We start from the raw sequence: 12546 nt of genomic DNA, 5'->3' as shown, positions 1-12546 counted from the left end.
ACTTCATATTGGATGCACGACACTACCTTCAGGTTCTGCACAAAGTGCAGCAACTTTATACATCATAAATTTTTGAAGATGTTGCTTGTCTTGTGTATAGCTTTTTTCAAGTTCTTCCACTTTCCTTTGTACATATCATTTTCTTCTTGTGCTTCTTATCTTGCCTGGGCATTTAAGGGGGGAGATATTGGGGGCTACAACAGAAATGCTAATACTCAAGTTGTCAGCTACTTTACACAAGGGTATATAAATATCTGTACTGTCTTCTTCAATTTTACATTCTGGTGATGGTGATCGTTCCAATGGGTTATCACTAAATTTCTTGTTATAGGGACTGTAGCAGATCCTGCACAATGGATCTGATGGTAACACAGTTCAGGACAAAGATGTTTCTGCAATACCTCTGACAGATTTCCAACAATTTTAAAGTGTCCTCCATTTTTCTTAACCACCACCTTCTTGTGTGTGTGTGTGTGTGTGTGTGTGTGTGTGTGTGTGTGTGTGTGAACTAAATTCGAACATCCATAGAGGGAGCTTTGAAACAAAACATCTGGCAGGGCTCTAGTACTTCAGGTTTATTGGTTATACGAGGGTTGTGCCAAAAGTAAGGTCCCCATATTTATTACAAATAGAAAACATTGTTTATTGTTATTAATTTATACATTGTGGAAAATCTTACACTTTCGTCTATTTTTCAACATAGTTTAGATTTTTTTCAACACACTTTTGAAGATGGTGCTCCAATTTTTGTATTCCTAAGTTGAAGTTGTCTCCCGCCAACCTGTTGAGGAAGCTTGTGACCTCTGCTCGGGCTTCATCGTCCTTCTTGAAGGATTTGCCACCTAAGTGTTCCTTTAGCTTGGGGAAGACGTAATAATCTCTGGGGGCTAAGACCGGGCTGTACGGGGGATGGGGCATAACAGTCCACCCAAATTTGTTCTAGAGGTCCTGTGTTTGAAGAGTGACGTGGGGTCGAGCGTTGTCGTGAAGAAGTACTACTCCCTTCTTCAGTCGTCCTCTCCGGCGATTCTGAATTGCTCACTGGAGTGTTTGTCGATGTTTCACAATATCTGTCAGTGTGTGTTGTTGTCCCATGTTGCATGAAATCGATGAGGAGTACCCCCTTCTGATCACAAAACACATTCGCCATAACCTTTCCTGCCGTCTGCATTTGTTTGAATTTGTTTGGTGGCAATGAACAGGAGTGATGCCACTGACAAGATTGTTGTTTTGTTTTGTGGGAGTAATGAAACACTCGTGTTTCATCTCCAGTGATGATCAGAGTCCAACAATTTCTCCTTGTTGCCTCCCCCTCACATTGTTGAAGAAGCTTGCGAGCGCAGTCAAGGTGTTGCACATTGTGTCAGTCACTCCGCCAGCATCTGGGGGACCCAGCGAGCACAAACTTTGGGATAACCCATTGTTTCTGTTAAAGTTCTTTAAATTGTGCCATATGAAGCTTCAGGAATGCATTCAGCAAGTTCACAGACAGTGACCCTCCAATCTTTGAGCAGCTCACTGTTGATCTTCTGGACAATCGCATCCGAAACCAGTGGTCATTCACTCTGTTCTTCATCGTAAACTTCCGTGCAATCCTCAGCAGAAACCCTGCTCCATTTGCGGATGCACTTAATGGACATGTACTCTCCACCGTAAACCTTAGTTACCGATGAATCTCCACGGGTGGTAACTTTCTTGCGTGGAGAAAATGGGATAACTGCTCGAACCTCGCACTTAGCGGGAGCGGTGATCAACACTTCCATCTCTGATGGCTGCCAAGCCTACATTGAGTGACGTAACAAATCGTACATGGGCGGACTCGAGCGTGGGGGAACCACTGCACATGGCACTGTTGTCGGATTTAGCCTAGCACCTTCCCTCGAGGCTGTAGCTTATTGGGAACCTTACTTTTGGTATAACACTCGTACATTTTTAGTTCTCTACCATTTTAAAAGTTACTTAGAAAAACATAATTTTTTCAAAGGACTGTATCATTTACAAAAACAAAGATAAAATTAAAATGTTTAATTTCTTAACACGCGAGATATTTTCCAGAGAAATTCAGAATCCTGAATTGACATGTCCTGTATGTTCTGAGGTGAAATTGCACTACCATCAAATAATGAGAATTTGTCGTATCCCTGTTCAGTCCTTGTCAGATTGGACATGCTTCCAACTGAAATTATTGGAAAATATTATACTTCTGAAAATGGAATAAAATGGCTATGCAAGGTTTTGAAAGTGTATCTTGCAACTTTTTGAAACTAACCAAATTTGAAAACTGTAAAACTCTTACCCTAAACTTAAAGAAATCATCATCTCATGTGTGTATTCTGTGTTGCAACAGTTCATCTGCATACAGACTAACCTCAAAATGTTGTTTCATGCTGTGCTTGCACCACACCATCCTCAGTAGTGCCACACAGCAGCGGTTAACATTTTCAAATATTGTCAAAATTGCATGTTAACAAAAAAAGCTGGAGATGATTGTGATTATGTGACTCATAGCTTTCTATTTATTTTGGTATTATGTAAATAAGTTTAATATGTTAGTAAGTCAGAAATGAATATATAAAATTTATTGCTGTTTTCTGCGTTCTCCACCTTATTAGTTTTGGTTTTCATTTCCTTAGCCTTTTCGAGAAGTATGCATGTTGTGAAGAATCACTGTATGGGGTGAAGTGCCTAAGATTTTTATCGAAATAGGGGCAGGTGGTCAGGGGATTGTACTACATATGGATAATGTTCTTCTAGTATTATCAGACTTAATCTTCAAAACATTCAATTGTTTGTGAAATTTGAACCTAATGTTATGTAAGTTTTGACCTATATAGTGCTGACAGTTTATGCGCTTGGCCGACAATTGAGTAATACAGCAAATTTTGATAAACCAAGTTTTTAGTTTGTAATGTCCTTGTGTTAAGTCTTCTTGTCCCTTTAGTATTACACAGGTGAGTCATTCAGTTATTCCAGTGCCCGGACTTCAATATCACAAAGGTAAAAATTCTTTACTATTGGTACGTCACAGTGGGGCAACAGCTAGCTTTGAAGGTGAGTGTAGCTCTAATATCCACTTTAAAGTTGGGGCTGATTAGGATGTTAAAGAAATAGCTAAAGGAGATGTCTTTCATATCCATTAAGAGAAGTCAGGAGTCATTTACATTGGTTTACAGTGAAGAATCAAAAAAATTAAGGTAATTATTTTGTTTGTAAATACTTATTACTGATACCAAAATAGATCTCAACATCTGTTGAGGAAAGGGTAGTCTTTATTGGCTTGGGACAAAACAGTGTCTGCCATTAGCTACTTGGAGCAGTTTCTTTGACATGCAGGAATTGACATTCCATTTTTGAAATATTTTAATTACTATGCAGCACATTTTTATATATACACTTAAGTTTAGATGTATTTTCTTTTGGATGTAAAAGTATCTTTATAATACTTCAAAATCAAAATATTGGTGCAACCAATACACAAGACTTTATTATTGAGGTAACCGATTCTTATTAGTGACAAGGTAGAACATTTCTGTCAACTGAAAATTAATATATGATGTAAGTCTGGGAAGTTTACTGTGCAACCATAGTTAAGGAATGTAGAAGGGAGAAACAGATCCCAAAAGATATTTGTGCCTATTGTTTTCACTGATTAGTGAAGATTATTTAATATGGCTTTCACAATTATCATAGTTTCTATTAGAGAAGAGCAGGAATATGTGCAGAGTATTAGAGATCTCCAAAATGAGAACTGCTTTCAAGTGTATGTACTGCTGGAGGACTAGTAGTTTAAGAAACCATTTTTACAGGCTGCAAGTAGATATCTTCAGTAGAATAAGTATTTCTAAATCTGCAACAGGCCTCACGCTGTTCTTGGGTGGACAACAGGAAATGCCAGGAGCAATGCATCAATTATTTGTCTTGTATTTAATCAGTAGGATTAAGTTTTGGCTATTGTCAGCAGCATGCAAAATCAGGAAGAATATCAAAATAATATAATTAGATATGTAAAAGTAGTATTTGAAAAGAAGCCGGTCATTTAGTTATTGATGTCAGTACTTTTGACAGTTCTGTCTATGTCTTTAACAATGTGTGTGTGCGCGCGTTCATTGAATATGTGTATGTATATATACATATGTTCCAGTTACTCCAGCTGTGTATTCCATAGAGAGCTCCAGCATATAGAATTAATCTTAAAATGGAAACTAATTAAAGCTAATGACCACTAACTTTTTTACTCTTCTTATAGAAATAACTGGAAAGGTTTATAAATGTACATGAAATAATACAAGGTAGCATTTCAGTTGATTTTGCAAACTTTGGAAGATATTCATTGTACTGGCTTGATCTTGGTGACATTGTGAGTTACTCTGACAGTGCTACTGGTAGCAGTATATTTATTGTCTACATATTTAAAAAGAAAAAGGAAAACTTGAGTAACACATAGTAATCTTAACATTTTGGTTGCACAGATGAGAAAACCCTGAATAATTTATACTGACAGTTATAATTTCGTGATGGAAACTAATGAATGTGGTTTAGTTTATGGTTAGATATTTAATTTCTTTGGTAATTTATATGTATGTAAATCTGCAAAGAAAGTGGAGTTTTACTTTTGTAGCAGCATTAAACCCACAGGAAGGATTAAGTCTGATTATGGAGTAAGAAATTAAGTTGAAGCTGTTCTCTCTTCCCTTCCATTATTATTTAAATTGATGAAAAATGTTAATGTAAAATTAAGTCTCTTTATGAATGTTGTCATTCAGTCAGTGTAGCCCTTAAATGATATGACATTAAGCCTCACTGTTTTCCATTGAAAAATATCTTGAACAATAGTTACTAAATGTAAGGTTCTCCAAAGCTCACAGCTTGGAGGTAAGTTGGGGAATATGTGGGGGGAATATCGATGAAGCAAGAGTTTGAAGGCTATGGCCAGTTATTAAACCAATGTATTTAGCACTTATTCCAGAAATGCTAGTAATATATATGTTGGAAGGAGATCCTGGGGTCCTGGTGGCCCCAGTGTCCTACAGTTGGGACTGTATTTATCATGACTACTACAACTCTATACATTACACAGACCAATGTATATCCATCAGCCCAAAGACGCAAAATGAGGGGTTTTGAGGGCTTCGTACGCCGAGCGGTAGTAATTGTACCAACAGATGAAGAGTTCAAGAGACGCATAGCTCAGCGTGAGAAGCTGGAAGGCAAAGATGTTCCTGATTCAGCTGTTCTTGAGATGAAAGGTAACTTATGTGGACTACTTTTTTCACTATTTTACTAGGTCAAACAGTGGCCTAATGAATTCCTAAAATTTTAGTTACTTGCTTTCTTCTGCCCTGTTACTTTAATTTTTAACTTATCCTTTGTGGACTGTGAACAGGCCCGTTGATATAATCCTGCTTCCAAAATACCTTAGCTTCAGGTTTGCCATTCCCTCCCCACATTGCCTTTTTCCCAGCTATCTTATTATGTTCTGATACTTTATTGTAGTTTTCAATCTCCTTGTTTCGGCTGTGCACTTACTACACACATACAGCTGTTTCAAGCCCATAAGTGACTGATGTATTGGGAAGTGTATTGAGGGTACAAAGGAGTGTCAGTTCTGCTAGTTTTTGTGACAGTCAAGTGTAACATTAGAAGAAGGAAAAAAAAAACATTTCTTTTCATTATTATGCAATTGTATATTACTTGCTGAATTTTTCTTTCCCTTTTTTTTAAAAAAAAAAATACACTCCAACTTCCAGCCTTTGTCTTCTCAGAATATCAGATGATTTGGGCTCGAAAAGTGTGTGTGTGTGTGTGTGTGTGTGTGTGTGTGTGTGTGAGAGAGAGAGAGAGAGAGAGTAATTTGCATGTGGTTGTAATGACACAATTTTTTTCCAGCCAACTTTATGCTGCCGGAGGTTGGAGACATCTTCACTGAAGTGATTTACACTGAGCTTAATGAAGCAGAGTCTCGAACATTAGTAAGCCAGTATAACAGAGAAGGCAGAGATGCTGGATATGGCCAGCAAAATAAGCGACCACGATTTGATAATAGAGATAATCGTGATAACCGTGACAACCGGGATAATCGTGACAACAGAGATGGTGGTTATCATAGAGATAACAGGGAAAGGTCATCGTCCTATTCGTCTTCTTACTCATCGCAGTCATATCGTGGAGGATTCAGACCAAGAGGTTTGTAAATATTAAATTTCAGCTATTTTTCAATTTAAAAGTGTAGCGATACTTCAAAGCAATGATTAATATTTGTTATGGCTAGTGCTTAGTGCATTGGTATTATATATATCTTGCTCCCACATCCTCTTTGTAAGTGTGATCATTAGTAATCTTTCTTGAATCTTGTAGTTTCTTCCCCTTGGGAATTGCACTTGCGTGCTTTAAATTGTTCATCTACACACATTCTCTTGAATCTGGTTTCCTGAGAACCATAAAAAACCTTCCCTTTCACTTCCTCTGCCAATTTTCTTAATGTTTGCTCTTGAGATGTGATGGTGATGTCCTTGTTTCCAGTTGGTGCCGTTTGATATGCAATTATATCAGTTGTTTCTCATTTCACGTTAGTTATCTGGTTATTGTAACTAGAAAGACAATTGCCCAGACAATAGAAAAGATGGTTTAACAATTACTTTTTAATAAACAGCTTTTTGATTCATCTGTCTGTTTTTGCAGAAACTTTAATTTTTCCTGGCATAGTCTTCGCTAATTTTCTTCTTTTTGTCTCTAAGCATTCAACAAATGATGGTGTTGAGAAGCAACAGCATTTTTTTCAATGGTAATTTGTGCTTCTCTTATTTTTGATATGTCTCGATGTTAACTTTCTTTTACACCCATTTTGATAATTACAAAATGCGCAGGACACTGATTTTGATCCTGTATCATGAAAGGCCTGATTAACGTATTGCAGAGCTTTTTCAAGTAACAATATTATGAATAGCAAAGTTGCTACTCACCATATAGCGGAGGTGCTGAGTCGCAGATAGGCACAACAAAAAGACTAGTCGCAAATAAAGCTTTCGGTCATTAAGGCCTTCATCAACAATATACACACACACACACACACACACACACACACACACACACACACACACAGCATATGCACAAACCCAACTCTCACACATAACTGCATTCTCAGGGAACTGAAAGAGCTCTTTCGTGGGCATTCATAGTCCTGTAACCTGTGCTTGATAGCACTATACATAGAATAAATCAATTACTGATACTTAAAGGCAAAGACACTCTTGGCATATTGTGTGGTTGAAATACTTTGACTGGTTCTGTTTTCCGCTCGCTACAGTACGGACACGAGAACTTCAACCACCTGGGGAGAGAGAAGTGGGCCACGGAAATAAACAATGCCGTGTGTGCCCTATCGTAGGGATCATTCAACAGCTCACAATTGATGTGGCATGAGAGTATAACATAAGAGCACACTGATAAATAAGTATGTTCACTTACTGGTGCTCTGTTGATTTTACAAAAGCATTCCTACACACATTAGCTTTCCACATTGGGCTTTTCCAGGAGTTGTGCGGTACCAGTAACCAAAAATTTGTAAATTCATATGCAGAAAATAAAGCTATTTCTAAATATCTCTGATAAAGTAGGTAGTTGGGATACAGTTCTCAATGAAATGGGATTTACTAAGTAATTTTGCATGTTGAAGCAGAATTTGCATCCATATTTGCACTTACCGCAATTGAGTTTTTCAGGTCCCCAAGTTTTTAGTATTGTACCATAGTTCATCAGGCGTGGATAAATTTTCTCATTCAAGAGCAAAAGCCATCTAAAACAGTATATTTCGTCTTGCAAGAGTACTTCAGAGGGAGACAGGTGGAAAAACCATTTCCTCTGATAGAGAAAGCTAACAAAGCTTTTTTAAGATTATGTATCCATTAATTGTCAACTACTTCAGGAGGGGAAGTAACTTTCTGGTTTATACTCTATTTACTGGTGGTAATTCACAGAGGAAAAAAATCGTGGTTCCTGATATGGAACATTGCAGCCAGTCACCTGAGCATTACTGTCAATAAAATTATGATGATGTGTTAAGAACCGTCACATCGTCATCCCCGTTTTCTTTATTTTGTGTGCATTACAACAATTTTTTTTATTGTTTACCATAGAATGTTGATTGGAGAAGAAATTGGTATTGAATGATGTTTTCACACTTTAAAATGTTTCTAGTGGGAAAAAGTGGAACATTATGAATTGAGCTAAATGGTGGCATGGGAAATTGAATTTTGAGATTTTCCTCCACTGTCACTCCCTTTAACTTCTTGTGTCTCTTTCACACCAGATTTACTGGTTCAGCTTTCAGCCTCCCATGTTTTAGTTTTTCAGATCTTTAGTGTCTGTTTACCTTGCCATGAATTGTGGGGTGGGTGTTGTATATGTTCTTGTGTTATAGCCCATTTTTGCAAAAGTTGCAATACAGTGTCATTAGATTATGTTGCCATTGAAAGTTGACATAATGAAATTGTTGAATATAAAGTGCTTTTGAAAGTGGAACATTAAGTGTTGTACTCATAGTTTGGGCTCATTCTTCAAATAAATTTAGCACATGACAATTGCATTACTGACATAAGTGGAGTAATTTGTCACTTATAATGTTGCATTTAGTTGCAGGTGAAGCTATTTTTTGGTTAATATAATGTACTCCATAGAATCTTTGCTTATGCTTGAAATTTATAAGGTGGCCCAGACAACAGGCAGCGTAGCAGTAGTTGGCAGCCAAGAGGTGGCGGCGGCGGCAGTGGTGGTGGTGGTGGCGGCGGCGGTGGCGGCTGGAGAGACAGGTATTGTTTCTGTGATTTTCCTTGAACAGTTGTACACAACTAAAGCAGTTTCATATATGTCCCCCCCCTCTACATGCCAAACTTCCTATTAGTTAAACCAATTAACCTTTTCCTTTCCCATTTCTATCAACATATTTTTTGGCATGTTGTTACTGTCATTATTACTTCTATTGAACTGTGTGAATCAGAGTCCCAAGAAGTGTAGGAAGAAACATGGGAAAAAGGGCATTCCACGGCCAGTTTTTGTGTTACTTTTTTAATAATAATGATAATTATTATTATTACTATTATTATTAGCAGCAGCAGCAGTAGTAGTAGTAGTATTGTGAAACATTATGCTACCAATCCATTAATATTTTTGCATGGTGTGAAAACAGTGCCGCAAAGTCAATGTTTAAACAAAGCGCGCGCGCGCGCACACACACACACACACACACACACACACACACACACACACACACACACACTGCCTTCTGCACAACAGTAGACATTTGACAGTGTCCATATTTTCTGTTGGCATTTTGGACATTCCTCTCTGATGAATTTGAAGAACTTGTAAAAACAAATTCCCAAATCATCATATTGTATTACTGTTTTGCTTGCTTTGACTGCATTGAGTGCACTTGTCATGAAGTAGGTAAACACCACACTTGTTCTGTTTCCACTATAGCAGAACTGGCCTCTTTTTAGGAAGGCCACAAATACATTACTGCTGTTTTTTATGGGCTCTAATGGATACACCAATGTTTTGTCACTAGTAGAGACCAGCAAAATTTGCATTTTGCGATAAATGTGAAATAGATGTGAATTCTGCACCAAAATGCAGAGACACAAGATTACTTCAAATATATTTCATAGCGAATTTTATCCACATGAGCTAGTTTATCAGAATCAGTTCAAAATAGCTTCATTTTCCACACATAAATATTGAAGATTTAACCAATTTTCAGTTACTAGTATTGTACGTAATCCGGCCAAGCCCAGTTAGGAAAAATCTAGTGCATAAGAACTTGTTTAAAAAATAAAAGGGGTACAAACACAACATATCAGTGTGCTTGGTGCTCTGGTGTCACGTCAGTTGTGGGTGGTTGAATGTTCTACACTACTGGCCATTAAAATTGCTACACCACGAAGAAATGCAGATGATAAACGGGTATTCATTTGACAAATATATTACACTAGAACTGAATATGATTACATTTTCACGCAATTTGGGTGCATAGATCCTGAGAAATCAGTACCCAGAACAACCATCTCCTGGCCATAATAATGGCCGTGATACGTCTGGGCAGTGAGTCAGAGCTTGGATGGCGTGTACAGGTACAGCTTCAACATGATACCATAGTTCATCAAGAGTAGTGACTGGCGTATTGTGACGAGCCAGTTGCTCGGCCACCATTGACCAGACGTTTCCAGTTGGTGAGAGATCTGGAGAATGTGCTGGCCAGGGCAACAGTCGAACGAACATTTTCTGTATCCAGAAAGGCCCGTACAGGACCTGCAACATGCGGTCGTGCATTATCCTGCTGAAATGTAGGGTTTTGCAGGGATCGAATGAAGGGTAGAGCCACGGGTCGTAACACATCTGAAATGTAAAGTCCACCGTTCAAAGTGTCGTCAATGCGAACAAGAAGTGACAGACGTGCAACCAGTGGCACCCCATACCATCACGCCGGCTGATAGGCCACTATGGCGATGGCGAATACACGCTTCCAATGTGCGTTCACCGCGATGTTGCCAAACATGCATGCGACCATCATGATGCTGTAAATAGAACCTGGATTCATCTGAAAAAATGACATTTTGCCATTCGTCGTTGAGTACACCATCGCAGGCGCTTCGGTCTGTGATGTAGCGTCAAGGGTAACTGCAGCAATGGTCTCCGAGCTGATTGTCCATGCTGCTGCAAACGTCGTCGAACTGTTCGTGCAGATGGTTGTCATCTTGCAAACGTCCCCATCTGTTGACTTGGATCGAGACGTGGCTGCACGATCCATTACAGCCATGCGGGTAAGATGCCTGTCATCTCGGCTGCTAGTGATAAGAGACCGTTGGGATCCAGCACGGTGTTCTGTATTACACTCCTGAACCCACTGATTCCATATTCTGCTAACAGTCATTGGATCTTGACCAACGCGAGCAGCAATGTCACGATACGATAAACCGCAGTCACGATAGGCTACAATCCGACCTTTATCATAGTCGGAAACGTGAAGATACGCATTTCTCCTCCTCACACGAGTCATCATAACAATGTTTCACCAGGCAACGCCGGTCAACTGCTGTTTGTGTATGAGAAATCGGTTGGAAACTTTCCTCATGGCAGCACGTTGTAGGTGTCACCACCGGCGCAAACCTTGTGTGAATGAATGCTCTGAAAAGCTAATCAGTTGCATATCACAGCATCTTCTTCGTGTCTGTTAAATTTCTAATCTGCAGCACGTCATCTTCGTGGTGTTGCAATTTTAATGGCCAGTAATGTATTTAAGATACGCGTTGCATAATGCAACATAGTACTCAACCATGGAACCTAGCTTTTTGTAACAAAGAAATGCTTATGTATGTTTGTTCGTTTAAGTTCAGAAGGTGGTATAATACTGATACTTTTAACAAATCAGTTGTATTATTATTTATTTATTTTTTCCCAAAGAAGTGAAGCGACTAATCGTGGTCCATCATGGATTTGGATTATGACGTTTATGGCACCAAATTACACTCACTAACATCTGATGGAATAGCCAATACTGCCTGCACCCTGTGCTATAGTGATTGGAAAAAAATCTCCAACATTTTTTTCTCTGCGCGGAAATTCTTCCCCAGTGGAAAAAAAAAGTTCTGGTTCTATGTCTACACTAAGTGCCTTGTAGCATTGTCGTGCATGGGTCGTACAGGTATGAGTGCCCACAAAAGGTCGAAATTAATATTCTGCAGACTTTGTAAACATTAAATTAGGCAGGGAAAGACACATCATGTCCAGGAACATCTTAAATCCGAGACTCATTCAGTTCACCATTGGGAAGATGTTGCTGCCCTTCAGTAGTACCGTCATCTTTTGAAATCTTAAATACAGCCAAATGAAGAAAACAATGGCTATTTTGGGAGAAAAGGGTGTCTGCAAAAACAAACATACGTCAAAAAATTCTCAATCAGTCTTAAACAGTCAAAGAATTAAAGGCTTTTTTCACTCGCGTAGCATGACAGCCTTTTAAATTTGTGTGTCTAATGATTTATAAAACAAATGGATGCGAATTTTGCCGAAAATGTACGTGAATTTTCCAGTCAGTAGTCATTAGTTATTACATTAAGTACTTCCTTGCTCGTGTGAAAGCAAACTTCTGTAGTATTTCCTGGCAGAATTACGCTCAGCAAGCTTGCAGTGGTGATTCCCATGGTTGCAAATTTAAAGAACTAGGTTTTGTTTCTTGGTTCTCACAAAGTGTGCTGGGATGTTCCCTGCTGTATTTGACAAATTATTATGTAATGTAGCAATTCAGATTCTGTAGTGTACAGATCTGAAATTATTGATGTGTTTATCTGGAATATATCTTCCCCCTTGATATCTTTCTTTCTTTCATGGGCTTCATGTCCTGTGTAGTCTGGCCTGTGCTGAAAATGGAAATCACACTTATTTATGTCCAGCAAGCTACCAAATAACAGAAATCAATTTTTGGAGACATGAACCTGTTTCCCCAACTCATAAAACATAGAACATCCCACATACAGCTATATGCAATGTTGATTT

The 12546-nt window shown here is 38.5% G+C and overlaps 1 protein-coding gene across 1 annotated transcript in view; it reads left to right on the top strand.

Moving 5' to 3' along the window:
* LOC126236908 (heterogeneous nuclear ribonucleoprotein U-like protein 1) overlaps positions 1 to 12546 on the top strand; it is a 132789-nt gene that overhangs the window by 96042 nt on the left and 24201 nt on the right. The window contains exons 11-13 of the mRNA XM_049946556.1: positions 5078 to 5246; positions 5887 to 6183; positions 8702 to 8804. Coding sequence (XP_049802513.1) covers positions 5078 to 5246; positions 5887 to 6183; positions 8702 to 8804 — 569 coding nt within the window. The remainder of the gene's footprint in view (positions 1 to 5077; positions 5247 to 5886; positions 6184 to 8701; positions 8805 to 12546) is intronic.

This window comes from Schistocerca nitens, chromosome 2 (assembly GCF_023898315.1).
Source record: "Schistocerca nitens isolate TAMUIC-IGC-003100 chromosome 2, iqSchNite1.1, whole genome shotgun sequence".
Lineage (NCBI taxonomy): Eukaryota > Metazoa > Arthropoda > Insecta > Orthoptera > Acrididae > Schistocerca > Schistocerca nitens.
Note: the sequence above shows the minus strand (reverse complement) of the source record. Positions and strands in the feature narration are given on the sequence as shown.